The sequence below is a fragment of the Bufo gargarizans genome, chromosome 6 (assembly GCF_014858855.1).
Source record: "Bufo gargarizans isolate SCDJY-AF-19 chromosome 6, ASM1485885v1, whole genome shotgun sequence".
NCBI classification, from domain to species: domain Eukaryota; kingdom Metazoa; phylum Chordata; class Amphibia; order Anura; family Bufonidae; genus Bufo; species Bufo gargarizans.
Genome location: NC_058085.1, coordinates 367,245,187 through 367,263,014, shown reverse-complemented (window position 1 = coordinate 367,263,014; position 17,828 = coordinate 367,245,187). Strand labels below are relative to the sequence as shown.

The 17,828-nt window shown below is 45.9% G+C and overlaps 1 protein-coding gene across 1 annotated transcript in view; it reads left to right on the top strand.

Annotated features, from left to right (window-relative positions):
• Positions 1-17,828, top strand: part of LOC122942241 (alpha-2-macroglobulin-like protein 1) — a 236,408-nt gene that overhangs the window by 22,118 nt on the left and 196,462 nt on the right. Inside the window, exons 8-10 of the mRNA XM_044299744.1 lie at positions 13,396-13,474; positions 14,568-14,676; positions 16,487-16,596. Coding sequence (XP_044155679.1) covers positions 13,396-13,474; positions 14,568-14,676; positions 16,487-16,596 — 298 coding nt within the window. The remainder of the gene's footprint in view (positions 1-13,395; positions 13,475-14,567; positions 14,677-16,486; positions 16,597-17,828) is intronic.

The following is a 17,828-nucleotide window of genomic DNA, read 5'->3' as shown; positions in this document are numbered from 1 at the left end:
CGGTTTTGGCGGCTTATAATGTCACGGACGGTGTACAGGAAACAAGACAATGCAACATGCATATATGACTCACTGGATCCAAAGCTAGGGAACCAAGAGGGAGACCCCTGCACAAAACCTGGCACTTTCCCTGGCTGCTCAGCCTATGCAAAAATCCCAGAGGTGGATGGTTGCATATCCACGTACCTCGACTATATAACACCTGAACACCCTACAATAGTGAGGGGACACGACCACCGGCTCCCTACACCAGACACGGAGGGAGTCAGGGTCACCTGAGATCCAGCAAACAGAAAATAACAGATAAATGTACAGCACTTAACTTAGTAGCAGACCGGGAAATAGGATCAGCATGCACACACACTCCAGGAAGAAGTATAAGCCGCCCAGTAATGCATTATGGGGAGGAATTTAAAGGGAAACAATCAGTCCAACTACATGACAGCTGAGAGAGGCTGACGAGATGAGGAACTGAACAGCACAACAAAGAAAACTCAAGGAGGAGGTTCTGAAAGGCTTCTGTCAGAGCTTCTCAGCTGTCTGGTTGTGACAATATCTTTTGGAATTATGGCCAAATAGTTCAACCTTGGTTTCATTAGACCATAACACCTTTTCCCACATGCTTTAGGGAGACTTCAGATGTGTTTTTGCTAAATGTAGCCTGGCTTGGATGTTTTTCTTCGTAAGAAAAGGCTTTCGTCTTGCCACTCTACCCCATAGTCCAGACATATGAAGAATACGGGAGATTGTTGTCACATGTGCCACACAGCCAGTACTTGCCAGATATTCCTGCAGCTCCTTTAATGTTGCTGTAGGCCTCTTGGTCGCCTCCCAGACCAGTTTTCTTCTCGTCTTTTCATCAATTTTGGAGGGACATCCAGTTCTTGGTAATGTCACTGTTGTGCCATATTTTCTCTTTGATGATGACGGTCTTTACTGTGTTCCATGGTATATCTAATGCCTTGGAAATTCTTTTGTACCCTTCTCCTGACTGATACCTTTTAACAATGAGATCCCTCTGATGCTTTGGAAGCTCTCTGTGGACCATGGCTTCTGCTGTGGGATGCGACTAAGAACATTTCAGGAAAGACCAACTAGAGCAGCTGAACTTTATTTGGGGTAATCAGAGGCCCTTTAAAAGATGACCGGTGTATGCTGACTCCTATTTACCATGATTTTGAATGTGATTGCTTAATTCTGAACACAGCTACATCCCCAGTTATCCCAGTAATTAATGCAACCACATTATTTTAGTTTTTTTTAGTTTTCTTCCCTCCACCTAAAAGATTTCAGTTTGTTTTTCAATTGAGTTGTACAGTTTATAGGTCACATTAAAGGTGGAAAAAGTTCTGAAATGATTTATCTTTGTCTCGTTTTTTTACATCACAGAAACCTGACATTTTAACAGGGGTGTGTAGACTTTTTATATCCACTGTATATATATACAGTACAGACCAAAAGTTTGGACACACCTTCTCATTCAAAGAGTTTTCTTTATTTTCATGACTATGAAAATTGTAGATTCACACTGAAGGCATCAAAACTATGAATTAACACATGTGGAATTATATACATAACAAAAAAGTGTGAAACAACTGAAAATATGTCATATTCTAGGTTCTTCAAAGTAGCCACCTTTTGCTTTGATTACTGCTTTGCACACTCTTGGCATTCTCTTGATGAGCTTCAAGAGGTAGTCACCTGAAATGGTCTTCCAACAGTCTTGAAGGAGTTCCCAGAGATGCTTAGCACTTGTTGGCCCTTTTGCCTTCACCCTGCAGTCCAGCTCACCCCAAACCATCTCGATTGGGTTCAGGTCCGGTGACTGTGGAGGCCAGGTCATCTGGCGCAGCACCCCATATCTCTACTTCATGGTCAAATAGCCCTTACACAGCCTGGAGGTGTGTTTGGGGTCATTGTCTTGTTGAAAAATAAATGATGGTCCAACTAAACGCAAACCGGATGGAATAGCATGCCGCTGCAAGATGCTGTGGTAGCTATGCTGTCTCAGTATGCCTTCAATTTTGAATAAATCCCCAACAGTGTAACCAGCAAAGCACCCCCACACCATCACACCTCCTCCTCCATGCTTCACGGTGGGAACCAGGCATGTAGAGTCCATCCGTTCACCTTTTCTGCGTCGCACAAAGACACGGTGGTTGGAACCAAAGATCTAAAATTTGGACTCATCAGACCAAAGCACAGATTTCCACTGGTCTAATGTCCATTCCTTGTGTTCTTTAGCCCAAACAAGTCTCTTCTGCTTGTTGTCTGTCCTTAGCAGTGGTTTCCTAGCACCAATATTCTACCATGAAGGCCTGATTCACACAGTCTCCTCTTAACAGTTGTTCTAGAGATGTGTCTGCTGCTAGAACTCTGTGTGGCATTGACCTGGTCTCTAATCTGAGCTGCTGTTAACCTGCGATTTCTGAGGCTGGTGACTCGGATGAACTTATCCTCCGCAGCAGAGGTGACTCTTGGTCTTCCTTTCCTGGGGCGGTCCGCATGTGAGCCAGTTTCTTTGTAGCGCTTGATGGTTTTTGTGACTGCACTTGGGGACACTTGGGCACCAATTTTTTGGACTGACTGACCTTCATTTCTTAAAGTAATGATGGCCACTTGTTTGTCTTTACTTAGCTGCTTTTTTCTTGCCATAATACAAATTCTAACAGTCTATTCAGTAGGACTATCAGCTGTGTATCCACCTGACTTCTCCACAACGCAACTGATGGTCCCAACTAGAGTTGAGCGAACACCTGGATGTTCGGGTTCGAGAAGTTCGGCCGAACATCCCGGAAATGTTCGGGTTCGGGATCCGAACCCGATCCGAACTTCGTCCCGAACCCGAACCCCATTGAAGTCAATGGGGACCCGAACTTTTCGGCACTAAAAAGGCTGTAAAACAGCCCAGGAAAGAGCTAGAGGGCTGCAAAAGGCAGCAACATGTAGGTAAATCCCCTGCAAACAAATGTGGATAGGGAAATGAATTAAAATAAAAATTAAATAAATAAAAATTAACCAAAATCAATTGGAGAGAGGTTCCATAGCAGAGAATCTGGCTTCCCGTCACCCACCACTGGAACAGTCCATTCTCAGATATTTAGGCCCCGGCACCCAGGCAGAGGAGAGAGGTCCCGTAACAGAGAATCTGTCTTCATGTCAGCAGAGAATTAGTCTGCATGTCATAGCAGAGAATGAGGCTTCACGTCAGCCACCACTGCAACAGTCCATTGGCATATATTTAGGCCCAGCACCCAGGCAGAGGAGAGAGGTCCCGTAACAGACAATCTGGCTTCATGTCAGCAGAGAATCAGTCTGCATGTCATAGCAGAGAATCAGGCTTCACGTCACCCACCACTGCAACAGTCCATTGTCATAAATTTAGGCCCAGCACTAGTGTTGAGCGGCATGTCCCATATTCGAATTCGCGAAATTTTGTGAATATTCGAAAGAATATTCGTAAAATATTCGCGATTATTCAAATTCGTTATTATTTCGCATATGCGATAATTCGAATTTTCGCATCGCATAATACATATGCTATGCAAAATTCACATGTGCGCTAATGAAATCGCCTTACGAAGATTCGCAACTCAATTCAATCACTAATGTATGAATGCAATGCCCTTTGCCTCTGTTCTGGGACAAGTGTAGATATTCGCATGTGCGCTAATAAAATCGCCTTACGAAGATTCGCACCTCAATCACTTTCTAGGGAATGTGAGACTTTTGGGAATCAATCGAGATACAGTGGGGGGTGATGACAGTAGTTGACAGAGTACAGATCAATGTAATCTGTAAGGTGGAAAGTAAAATAAAAAATACGAATATTCGTAAATCGAATTTTACGAAGTTCTACGTATTCGCGAATATGGTGCTATACTATATGAATGCACATGCACAGGCCTTTGCCTCTCTGTTCTGGGGACAAGTGTAGATATTTGCATTTGCGTTAATAAAATCGCCTTACGAAGATTCGCAGCTCAATTCAATCACTAATGTATGAATGCAAAGCCCTTTGCCTCTGTTCTGGGACAAGTGTAGATATTCGCATGTGCGCTAATAAAATCGCCTTACGAAGATTCGCAACTCAATTCACTAATGTATGAATGCAAAGCCCTTTGCCTCTGTTCTGGGACGTGCCGATATTCGCATGTGCGCTAATAAAATCGCCTTACGAAGATTCGCGCCTCAATCACTTTCTAGGCAATGTGAGTAAGATCTGAGCTGTTGGACCTTTGGGAAACAATCAATTATATGTGTACTGTAATTTTGTGGGGGGGGGGGAAAAAAACAAAAAACGAATATTCGTTTTTACGAATATATAGCACTATATTCGAAATATTCGCGAAATCGCGAAGTTGCGATATTCGCGAAAAAAATTTGCTTTTCGAATATTCGCGCTCAACACTACCCAGCACCCAGGCAGAGGAGAGAGGTCCCGTAACAGACAATCTGGCTTCATGTCAGCAGAGAATCAGTCTGCATGTCATAGCAGAGAATGAGGCTTCACGTCAGCCACCACTGCAACAGTCCATTGGCATATATTTAGGCCCAGCACCCAGGCAGAGGAGGGAGGTCCCGTAACAGACAATCTGGCTTCATGTCAGCAGAGAATCAGTCTTCATATCATAGCAGAGAATCAGGCTTCACGTCAGCCACCACTGTAAGAGTCCATTGGCATATATTTAGGCCCAGCACACACACAGGCAGAGGAGAGAGGTCCCGTAACAGAGAATCTGTCTTCATGTCAGCAGAGAATCAGTCTGCATGTCATAGCAGAGAATGAGGCTTCACGTCACCCACCACTGCAACAGTCCATTGGCATATATTTAGGCCCAGCACACACACAGGCAGAGGAGAGAGGTCCCGTAACAGAGAATCTGTCTTCATGTCAGCAGAGAATCAGTCTGCATGTCATAGCAGAGAATGAGGCTTCACGTCAGCCACCACTGCAACAGTCCATTGGCATATATTTAGGCCCAGCACCCAGGCAGAGGAGGGAGGTCCCGTAACAGAGAATCTGTCTTCATGTCAGCAGAGAATTAGTCTGCATGTCATAGCAGAGAATGAGGCTTCACGTCAGCCACCACTGCAACAGTCCATTGGCATATATTTAGGCCCAGCACACACACAGGCAGAGGAGAGAGGTCCCGTAACAGAGAATCTGGCTTCATGTCAGCAGAGAATCAGTCTGCATGTCATAGCAGAGAATGAGGCTTCACGTCAGCCACCACTGCAACAGTCCATTGGCATATATTTAGGCCCAGCACACACACAGGCAGAGGAGAGAGGTCCCGTAACAGAGAATCTGGCTTCATGTCAGCAGAGAATCAGTCTGCATGTCATAGCAGAGAATGAGGCTTCACGTCAGCCACCACTGCAACAGTCCATTGGCATATATTTAGGCCCAGCACACACACAGGCAGAGGAGAGAGGTCCCGTAACAGAGAATCTGGCTTCATGTCAGCAGAGAATCAGTCTGCATGTCATAGCAGAGAATGAGGCTTCACGTCAGCCACCACTGCAACAGTCCATTGGCATATATTTAGGCCCAGCACACACACAGGCAGAGGAGAGAGGTCCCGTAACAGAGAATCTGGCTTCATGTCAGCAGAGAATCAGTCTGCATGTCATAGCAGAGAATGAGGCTTCACGTCAGCCACCACTGCAACAGTCCATTGGCATATATTTAGGCCCAGCACACACAGGCAGAGGAGAGAGGTCCCGTAACAGAGAATCTGGCTTCATGTCAGCAGAGAATCAGTCTGCATGTCATAGCAGAGAATGAGGCTTCACGTCAGCCACCACTGCAACAGTCCATTGGCATATATTTAGGCCCAGCACACACACAGGCAGAGGAGAGAGGTCCCGTAACAGAGAATCTGTCTTCATGTCAGCAGAGAATCAGTCTGCATGTCATAGCAGAGAATGAGGCTTCACGTCACCCACCACTGCAACAGTCCATTGGCATATATTTAGGCCTAGCACACAGGCAGAGCAGAGAGGTCCCGTAACAGACAATCTGGCTTCATGACAGCAGAGAATCAGTCTGCATGTCATAGCAGAGAATGAGGCTTCACGTCACCCACCACTGCAACAGTCCATTGGCATATATTTAGGCCTAGCACACAGGCAGAGGAGAGAGGTCCCGTAACAGACAATCTGGCTTCATGTCAGCAGAGAATCAGTCTGCATGTCATAGCAGAGAATGAGGCTTCACGTCACCCACCACTGCAACAGTCCATTGGCATATATTTAGGCCTAGCACACAGGCAGAGCAGAGAGGTCCCGTAACAGACAATCTGGCTTCATGTCAGCAGAGAATCAGTCTGCATGTCATAGCAGAGAATCAGGCTTCACGTCAGCCACCACTGCAACAGTCCATTGTCATAAATTTAGGCCCAGCACCCAGGCAGAGGAGAGAGGTCCCGTAACAGACAATCTGGCTTCATGTCAGCAGAGAATTAGTCTGCATGTCATAGCAGAGAATCAGGCTTCATGTCAGCCACCACTGCAACAGTCCATTGGCATATATTTAGGCCTAGCACACAGGCAGAGGAGAGGTTCATTCAACTTTGGGTAGCCTCGCAATATAATGGTAAAATGAAAATAAAAATAGGATTGAATGAGGAAGTGCCCTGGAGTCCAATAATATATGGTTATGGGGAGGTAGTTAATGTCTAATCTGGACAAGGGACGGACAGGTCCTGTGGGATCCATGCCTGGTTCATTTTTATGAACGTCAGCTTGTCCACATTGGCTGTAGACAGGCGGCTGCGTTTGTCTGTAATGACGCCCCCTGCCGTGCTGAATACACGTTCAGACAAAACGCTGGCTGCCGGGCAGGCCAGCACCTCCAAGGCATAAAAGGCTAGCTCTGGCCACGTGGACAATTTAGAGACCCAGAAGTTGAATGGGGCCGAACCATCAGTCAGTACGTGGAGGGGTGTGCACACGTACTGTTCCACCATGTTAGTGAAATGTTGCCTCCTGCTAACACGTTGCGTATCAGGTGGTGGTGCAGTTAGCTGTGGCGTGTTGACAAAAGTTTTCCACATCTCTGCCATGCTAACCCTGCCCTCAGAGGAGCTGGCCGTGACACAGCTGCCTTGGCGACCTCTTGCTCCTCCTCTGCCTTGGCCTTGGGCTTCCACTTGTTCCCCTGTGACATTTGGGAATGCTCTCAGTAGCGCGTCTACCAACGTGCGCTTGTACTCGCGCATCTTCCTATCACGCTCCAGTGCAGGAAGTAAGGTGGGCACATTGTCTTTGTAGCGTGGATCCAGCAGGGTGGCAACCCAGTAGTCCGCACAGGTTAAAATGTGGGCAACTCTGCTGTCGTTGCGCAGGCACTGCAGCATGTAGTCGCTCATGTGTGCCAGGCTGCCCAGGGATAAGGACAAGCTGTCCTCTGTGGGAGGCGTATCGTCATCGTCCTGCCTTTCCCCCCAGCCACGCACCAGTGATGGACCCGAGCTGCGTTGGGTGCCACCCCGCTGTGACCATGCTTCATCCTCATCCTCCTCCACCTCCTCCTCATCCTCGTCCTCCTCGTCCTCCAGTAGTGGGCCCTGGCTGGCCACATTTGTACCTGGCCTCTGCTGTTGCCAAAAACCTCCCTCTGAGTCACTTCGAAGAGACTGGCCTGAAAGTGCTAAAAATGACCCCTCTTCCTCCTCCTCCTCCTCCTCCTCCTGGGCCACCTCCTCTTCCATCATCGCCCTAAGTGTTTTCTCAAGGAGACATAGAAGTGGTATTGTAACGCTGATAACGGTGTCATCGCCACTGGCCATGTTGGTGGAGTACTCGAAACAGCGCAACAGGGCACACAGGTCTCGCATGGAGGCCCAGTCATTGGTGGTGAAGTGGTGCTGTTCTGTAGTGCGACTGACCCGTGCGTGCTGCAGCTGAAACTCCACTATGGCCTGCTGCTGCTCGCACAGTCTGTCCAGCATGTGCAAGGTGGAGTTCCACCTGGTGGGCACGTCGCATATGAGGCGGTGAGCGGGAAGGCCGAAGTTACGCTGTAGCGCAGACAGGCGAGCAGCAGCAGGATGTGAACGCCGGAAGCGCGAACAGACGGCCCGCACTTTATGCAGCAGCTCTGACATGTCGGGGTAGTTGTGAATGAACTTCTGCACCACCAAATTCAGCACATGCGCCAAGCAAGGGATGTGCGTCAAATTGGCTAGTCCCAGAGCTGCAACGAGATTTCGCCCATTATCACACACCACCAGGCCGGGCTTGAGGCTCACCGGCAGCAACCACTCGTCGGTCTGTTGTTCTATACCCCGCCACAACTCCTGTGCGGTGTGGGGCCTGTCCCCCAAACATATGAGTTTCAGAATGGCCTGCTGACGTTTACCCCGGGCTGTGCTGAAGTTGGTGGTGAAGGTGTGTGGCTGACTGGATGAGCAGGTGGAAGAAGAGGAGGAGGAAGCCGAGAAGGAGGAGGTGGCAACAGGAGGCAAAGAATGTTGCCCTGCGATCCTTGGCGGCGGAAGGACGTGCGCCAAACAGCTCTCCGCCTGGGGCCCAGCTGCCACTACATTTACCCAGTGTGCAGTTAGGGAGATATAGCGTCCCTGGCCGTGCTTACTGGTCCACGTATCTGTGGTTAGGTGGACCTTGCCACAGATGGCGTTGCGCAGTGCACACTTGATTTTATCGGATACTTGGTTGTGCAGGGAAGGCACGGCTCTCTTGGAGAAGTAGTGCCGGCTGGGAACAACATACTGTGGGACAGCAAGCGACATGAGCTGTTTGAAGCTGTCTGTGTCCACCAGCCTAAATGACAGCATTTCATAGGCCAGTAGTTTAGAAATGCTGGCATTCAGGGCCAGGGATCGAGGGTGGCTAGGTGGGAATTTACGCTTTCTATCAAATGTTTGTGAGATGGAGAGCTGAACGCTGGCGTGTGACATGGTTGAGACGCTTGGTGACGGAGGTGGTGGTGGTGGTGTTGGTGGTACATCCCCTGTTTGCTGGGCGGCAGGTGCCAACGTTCCTCCAGAGGCGGAGGAAGAGGCCGAGGCGGCAGCAGCAGAATAGGCCGAGGCGGCAGCAGCAGAAGAGGTAGCAGGGGGAGCCTGAGTGACTTCCTTGGTTTTAAGGTGTTTACTCCACTGCAGTTCATGCTTTGCATGCAGGTGCCTGGTCATGCAGGTTGTGCTCAGGTTCAGAACGTTAATGCCTCGCTTCAGGCTCTGATGGCACAGCGTGCAAACCACTCGGGTCTTGTCGTCAGCACATTGTTTGAAGAAGTGCCATGCCAGGGAACTCCTTGAAGCTGCCTTTGGGGTGCTCGGTCCCAGATGGCGGCGGTCAGTAGCAGGCGGAGTCTCTTGGCGGCGGGTGTTCTGCTTTTGCCCACTGCTCCCTCTTTTGCTACGCTGTTGGCTCGGTCTCACCACTGCCTCTTCCTCCGAACTGTGAAAGTCAGTGGCACGACCTTCATTCCATGTGGGGTCTAGGACCTCATCGTCCCCTGCATCGTCTTCCACCCAGTCTTGATCCCTGACCTCCTGTTCAGTCTGCACACTGCAGAAAGACGCAGCAGTTGGCACCTGTGTTTCGTCATCATCAGAGACATGCTGAGGTGGTATTCCCATGTCCTCATCATCAGGAAACATAAGTGGTTGTGCGTCAGTGCATTCTATGTCTTTCACCGCTGGGGAAGGGCTAGGTGGATGCCCTTGGGAAACCCTGCCAGCGGAGTCTTCAAACAGCATAAGAGACTGCTGCATAACTTGAGGCTGAGACAGTTTCCCTGGTATGCATGGGGGTGATGTGACAGACTGATGGGGTTGGTTTTCAGGCGCCATCTGTGCGCTTTCTGCAGAAGACTGGGTGGGAGATAATGTGAACGTGCTGGATCCACTGTCGGCCACCCAATTGACTAATGCCTGTACCTGCTCAGGCCTTACCATCCTTAGAACGGCATTGGGCCCCACCATATATCGCTGTAAATTCTGGCGGCTACTGGGACCTGAGGTAGTTGGTACACTAGGACGTGTGGATGTGGCAGAACGGCCACGTCCTCTCCCAGCACCAGAGGGTCCACTAACACCACCACGACCATGTCCACGTCCGCGTCCCTTACTAGATGTTTTTCTCATTGTTATGGTTCACCACAACAACAAATATATTATTTGGCCCAATGTATTGTATTCAAATTCAGCGGGATATAAATTTGAGGCCTAGTATTTAGGCGCTGGGTGACCGGTATGGATTTAGTGACAGAATTAGACTTGGAAATGCACAGAAGCGTGTGTGTGAAGTTATTCTGAATGACCCTATGTGCACCTTCAATATGATCTACCCTTTTAGGGATAGATTTCAAATAGCTCTGATATAGCAGAAACGACTAAATTATGAAATTGCTAAATTGGGAATTGTATTTCAACCCAGAACAAAAAATGTGCTTTGACGGACACTAAATAACTTTCCCAGCCACAACAGGACAGCGGTAACGAGAGATTTAGCGGGATATAAATTTGAGGCCTAGTATTTAGGCGCTGGGTGACAGGTATGGGTTTAGTGACAGAATTAGATTTGGAAATGCACAGTAGCGGGTGTGTGAAGTTATTCTGAATGACCCTATGTGCACCTTGAATATTATATACCCTTTTAGGGATAGATTTCAAATAGCTCTGATATAGCAGAAACCACTAAATTATGAAATTGCTAAATTGGGAATTGTATTTCAACCCAGAACAAGAAATGTGCTTGAACGGACACTAAATAACTCGCCCAGCTACAGCACTAGGACAGATTTAGCGGGATATAAATTTGAGGCCTAGTATTTAGGCGCTGGGTGACAGGTATGGGTTTAGTGCCAGAATTAGACTTGGAAATACACAGTAGCGGGTGTGTGTGAAGTTATTCTGAATGACCCAATGTGCACCTTGAATATTATATACCCTTTTAGGGATAGATTTCAAATAGCTCTGATATAGCAGAAACCACTAAATTATGAAATTGCTAAATTGGGAATTGTATTTCAACCCAGAACAAGAAATGTGCTTGAACGGACACTAAATAACTCGCCCAGCTACAGCACTAAGGACAGATTTAGCGGGATATAAATTTGAGGCCTAGTATTTAGGCGCTGGGTGACAGGTATGGGTTTAGTGCCAGAATTAGACTTGGAAATACACAGTAGCGGGTGTGTGTGAAGTTATTCTGAATGACCCAATGTGCACCTTGAATATTATATACCCTTTTAGGGATAGATTTCAAATAGCTCTGATATAGCAGAAACCACTAAATTATGAAATTGCTAAATTGGGAATTGTATTTCAACCCAGAACAAGAAATGTGCTTGAACGGACACTAAATAACTCGCCCAGCTACAGCACTAAGGACAGATTTAGCGGGATATAAATTTGAGGCCTAGTATTTAGGCGCTGGGTGACAGGTATGGGTTTAGTGCCAGAATTAGACTTGGAAATACACAGTAGCGGGTGTGTGTGAAGTTATTCTGAATGACCCAATGTGCACCTTGAATATTATATACCCTTTTAGGGATAGATTTCAAATAGCTCTGATATAGCAGAAACCACTAAATTATGAAATTGCTAAATTGGGAATTGTATTTCAACCCAGAACAAGAAATGTGCTTGAACGGACACTAAATAACTCGCCCAGCTACAGCACTAAGGACAGATTTAGCGGGATATAAATTTGAGGCCTAGTATTTAGGCGCTGGGTGACCGGTATGGATTTAGTGACAGAATTAGACTGGGATATGGCCAAAAAATAAACAGACTATTGCTGGTTAAATGCACTTGGTGTGACAGCTTCACCCTGATGTAGGCTTTAGCCAAAAAACAACCACACCATTGAGGGTTAAATGCACTTGGTGACAGGCGCAGCTTGCCCCTGATTTAGTATATGGCCAAAAAATGAACAGACTATTGCTGGTTAAATGCACTTGGTGTGACAGCTTCACCCTGATGTAGGCTTTAGCCAAAAAACAACCACACCATTGAGGGTTAAATGCACTTGGTGACAGGCGCAGCTTGCCCCTGATTTTGTATATGGCCAAAAAATGAACAGACTATTGCTGGTTAAATGCACTTGGTGTGACAGCTTCACCCTGATGTAGGCTTTAGCCAAAAAACAACCACACCATTGAGGGTTAAATGCACTTGGTCGCAGCTTGTGCTGGCGCACCACAAGACACAAAATGGCCGCCGATCACCCCAGAAAAATGTGACTGACAAACGGTCTGGGCAGCCTAAAAACAGTGAGCAATTGAGGATCAGCAGCTCAATGATCCACAGCTGCAGATCGATCAGTTAATCAAGTCCTTTGGAGGAGTTAATCTGCCTAATCTCGCCCTACTGTCGCAGCCGCAACCTCTCCCTACGCTAATCAGAGCAGAGTGACGGGCGGCGCTATGTGACTCCAGCTTAAATAGAGGCTGGGTCACATGGTGCTCTGGCCAATCACAGCCATGCCAATAGTAGGCATGGCTGTGATGGCCTCTTGGGGCAAGTAGTATGACGCTTGTTGATTGGCTGCTTTGCAGCCTTTCAAAAAGCGCCAAGAAAGCGTCACAAAAGCGCGAAGAAAGCGACGAACACCGAACCCGAACCCGGACTTTTACGAAAATGTCCGGGTTCGGGTCCGTGTCACGGACACCCCAAAATTCGGTACGAACCCGAACTATACAGTTCGAGTTCGCTCATCCCTAGTCCCAACCCCATTTATAAGGCAAGAAATCCCACTTATTAAACCTAACAGGGCACACCTGTGAAGTGAAAACCATTTCAGGTGACTAACTCTTGAAGCTCATCAAGAGAATGCCAAGAGTGTGCAAAGCAGTAATCAAAGCAAAAGGTGGCTACTTTGAAGAACCTAGAATATGACATATTTTCAGTTGTTTCACACTTTTTTGTTATGTATATAATTCCACATGTGTTAATTCATAGTTTTGATGCCTTCAGTGTGAATCTACAATTTTCATCGTCATGAAAATAAAGAAAACTCTTTGATTGAGAAGGTGTGTCCAAACTTTTGGTCTGTACTGTATATATAACAGTAGTGGAGCAGAAGGGACAGCTTCTTTGTCATATGTTATGTCTATTGGAGCCCATGGATACATCCGGTGATGGGAATTCTCCCAGCATGTGCTTCTGACATATACTGTATATAGCTTTTAGTAATTCTACAATTTTCAGAGCTCAAATCTGTTGGCATCCCTTTCTTGTTCAGTGTTATTACAGATCTTTGGTGGTGACTAGTAATCTATCATCATGTGAGAACCTGGACAGAACTAGGGAAGTTGGGCTTCTTGACTTGAAACGTCACAATCCAACCCTCATGTTGGGTTGGATGATTTTATTATATCTAATCCATGACTTTATCTTGATAATGTTCTTGCAGATATACTTATGGGAAGGGGGTTCAAGGAAAGGTGCATGCTGACCTTTGCAATACGATCTGTACTACAATCACTGGAAAGGTGAGCTTGCCTTGTTTTTGAATATGTATGGTGGTTTTGGATCCCACAAGATGGGGCCTAGCTGCTGAGGCATGGGCTCTGGGTGCTGGGTGCTAACCTCAACAACCACTTTGCCTAGGGCAGCCATCTATGTCTTAGTCTCGGGAAAAAGAAAGCCTAGCTACAACTTTACCTTAGAAAACAATATCAACCGGTCTCGTCCAGAAGATATGAAGCTTTGGAAATGTTCTCTCTCTGCTTCTAAGCAAATCATTAACCAATTATCAATCATGTAATGGCCCTGATTCATTGTTCTGATATGTGGTTGGCATTGGTCACTGGATCGCTAATGGGGAGATGCCTCATTGTGACTGGACCCATTTTTGACCATTCCATCATCATGGAGAATTTTTGACCAGTTGTAATGCTAATTATTTGTGTCCAAGTAAATACTCTGAGCAGATAGATCATGTTATCAGAAATAATATTTATGTCTCCTGGACTAAAGATGGGAGAGTTTGCTGTTGTATTTGTCTATTTCCACCTATGGACAGCATGATAACCGCGCACCATGGATAAATGTTCTCAATTTCCCTCTAGTTGGATGCAGCCTAATGTTTACACTGTCTCCCTACTCAATATGCCAAATGGTTGAGATGGGCCTCAGACTTATATTTTGTCATAAATGCAACATCCACTTGGAGTTTGTACCACCTGCTGGACCATTTTATTATAGTTGGCCATTGGCCGTAGACCTGAGAACCAAATTGGCCAAAATACGTACAACTGAATGATGCCCAAACTGTACAGCCATTTATGATTATGTGGATACAGATATCCCAACATGCCATAGCAATGAAATGAGAAAACTCAATTCTCTAACTGGATCCTAATTGGCTGCTTTACCATCATTGGCTGATGGTTTGAGGATTGCAAAAATGTAATCATAGAACTCTACCCCTTAAACGATGGAAATTCCAAACAGCGCATTTATGAAATCTTCTGGCTGGTGAATGTGCGAAGCCTGTTGATTTACTTTTCTCCCTTGACCGGTCATAGTTGTTTTGGGCGTTGTTACTGTTAGCTTCTTACATCATCTCATTTGCTTTTCTAGACAGATACCACGGGTTGCTTTGAATCAAAGGTGGATGGAAATCGCTTGAATTACAATAACTATTTCTATAATGTTGCGATAAAAGTGTCTCTGGTAGAGGACGGCACAGGTGAGTGAATTCCATATATTAATGAAAGCTAAGGTTTCAAAACATGTACATCATTGAGGTTAGAAACTGGAACATGTAAGTTTTTTCGTCTTCATAGACATTCTGATGGCCTTCATGCTGTCATTGTATTAGAGTGAAGCCACACGTTGTTTTATGGTTGATGCTGCAGTTCTTGGAACTCAGGACCAATGTTTTTAGTTTCACCCTAACATTCACATGCAACTTAAATGGGATTCTAGACTTTAGATATTGATGACCTATCCTCTACATAGGCCATCAATATTAGATCAGTGGGGGTTTCGACACCGGTCAACCCCACCAATCAGCTGTTTTTGGCAGTCACTGGCACTAGAGTGTAAACAGTGGATAATGCTGAAAGCAGAAGGCTCCATCTAGCGTGTGGTGGCCATGCTGGGCCACAACATATTGGACAGAGCTTTCTGGTTCCAGCCTCCATTCATTGTATAGATTACACTGGCGGCCAAATACAGATGGTTGGTGGGGATGCCAACCCTGACTGATCCGAGATGAATGACCTACCCTGAGGATAGGTCACCAATATCTAAAAGCTTAAATATCCCTTTAAATGCTGCAGATTTTTCCTGTGTTAGCGGCAATTAGATGAGATTTTAACAAATCTGTGTTCTGTAGAAATATTCCTCACTGATGTTGACCTGCAATATGGATTTTTACATTTCTGTCGCATATTATTGTGGAGGTTCCTAGTTGACTTCAGTGGGAAAGTCAAAATTAGCAATAAAATCCACCAGAAATGTATTGTTGTGGATTTTGCTACATCTGTCTGCAGTTACAGTTTTTCAAGCCATTGATTTTTTTTCCACCTTTTTGCTTTAATCTGCAGGAAAATATTCCGGGGTAAATCTGCCCCCAAATTGGCATGTCTTGTAGATTTCCCTGTAGATTGTTTGTGAATTTGCTGTAAAAATGATCTACAGCGAATCCAATCTGTGGGTATGTCCGTGCCGTTGTATCTAAAAATTTCGGTGCGGAATCCACACTGTTTTCCAAAAATTTTTTTGCTCTTTTTCCATTTCAAAAAGATTTTTATGCAGGCTCCCATTGACATTCCACTTCGGATTTATTGCGAGTTATGCTGAAGATTTTCAGCAAATTTCACCTTATTCTGTTATGGAGATCCGCAGCAAAAATTTACATGCCCTGGATTTAAAATCCAAAATTACAATTGTGTGTTTTTGTTTGTTTTTTAAATAAAAATGTTCTGCTTTTGTAAAATACGACAAATTTGCTGCATGCAAAAACCACGGTGGTAAATCTGCAGTGTATACAGTATGTCCCTTAGGGCTCATTCAGACGGCTGTATGCTGTCTGTAAAAATGTGGTTCAGTTTTTTTTGTGGACAGATCACCATGTCTGCAAAAATATACGGATAGCATTCCGCGTTTTTGCTGACCTATAGACTTCAATGGGGCCAGGTCCTGATTTTCACTGACATGTTATACTTGTATTGCGGAGCTGTAGAACAGAAGAAAAGGGTCTGTCTGATCCTCTTTTTTGCGGACAGCGTACGGCCGCCTGAATGAGCCCTTAAGATCATCCAAATAGGACGTTCATTCAGCAGAAATAATCTGCCGTGGATTTTGCAGCAAAATTTGCAACAAATCCACAGCAAGATCTGCAATCTGAGCGATGTGGACCCATTCTACGGACGTGTGAATGGACCCTTATTCCGCAGTTCCTTCCCATCATGCTCCAGGATGAAGTGCAGATTGTGGGCATGCTCAGTCCTGTCCCTTCGCAATCACTGATCCAAAATCTGCTCCTTTCCTAGGAATAAAGTTTGATGCCTTTAAAACAGTCCCTGTTTCATTTGAAGAACAAATCCTCACATTTGAAGAAATGGATTCTTATTACAAAGGTGGATATCCATATCGCATAACGGTAAGAGGGATGGTGGAACGCCGAACACCTTCAAGGGATATTATTTCCATCTTAAAGGGGTTGTCCCACAATTTTTTTTTTACATTTTTCAAACTACCTAGATACTAACACTTTTGTAATTGCAGGTGAGTTATTCAATAAAATATGCCTGTATAGCGCCACCTGCTGTTTATTTTTTTCCTTATTTCTCCGTCCACCACAGTAATGTCTTTGAGGTGGACACACATGCTCAGTTGCATCCTTCAAATGCCATGAGGTGTATCTATTGTTAGAAGCAGGGCCAGTTACAGTGAGAGAGCTGCAGAAGAAAGTACACACCCACAGAGCTGTGATAGTGAGAGAGCTGCAGCAGAAAGGACACACCCACTGAGCTGAGATAGTGAGAGAGCTGCAGCAGGAAGGACACATTCACTGAGGTGTGACAGTGAGAGAGCTGCAGCAGGAAGGACACATCCACTGAGGTGTGACAGTGAGAGAGCTGCAGCAGAAAGGACACATCCACTGAGCTGTGATAGTGAGAGAGCTGCAGCAGAAAGGACACACCCACTGAGCTGTGATAGTGAGAGAGCTGCAGCAGAAAGGACACACCCACCGAGCTGTGATATTGAGAGAGCTGCAGCAGAAAGGGCACACCCACTGAGCTGTGATAGCGAGAGAGCTGCAGCAGAAAGGACACACCCACTGAGCTGTGAAAGTGAGAGAACTGCAGCAGAAAGAAAACACACCCTGAGAAAGGACACACCCTCTGAGCTGTGATAGTGAGAGCTACACAGAGAGGACAGAAACTCTGAGAAAGGAGACTCCTTGAAAAACTGTCTGCAGAAATGCGTGGAGATTTCTGGATCCATGTGAGGTACAGCGCTGGTTGTAGCTTTGTTAGAGATTGTCATGAACTATTTGATGTCTGGTTTTCATTTCTTTACATTAAGCATTGGACAACCCCTTTAAGCATCTATGGCATATCCACAGGTCAAACTTGCAAGCTGCCCTCTCCATTGATGTCTATGGGATTTATGGAAAGACCTGCATCTATCAGCCATCCATGGCATATCCGATAGACCTGGCATAAATGCTTAAGATGGGAATACCCCTTTAAGGAGATTTCACTTTATTTGCATTTTCACTTTATTTGTTAATAATATTTCAGTACCGTGTTTCCCCGAAAATAAGACCGGGTCTTATATTAATTTTAGTCCCAAAAAACACACTAGGGCTTATTTTCAGGGTAGGGC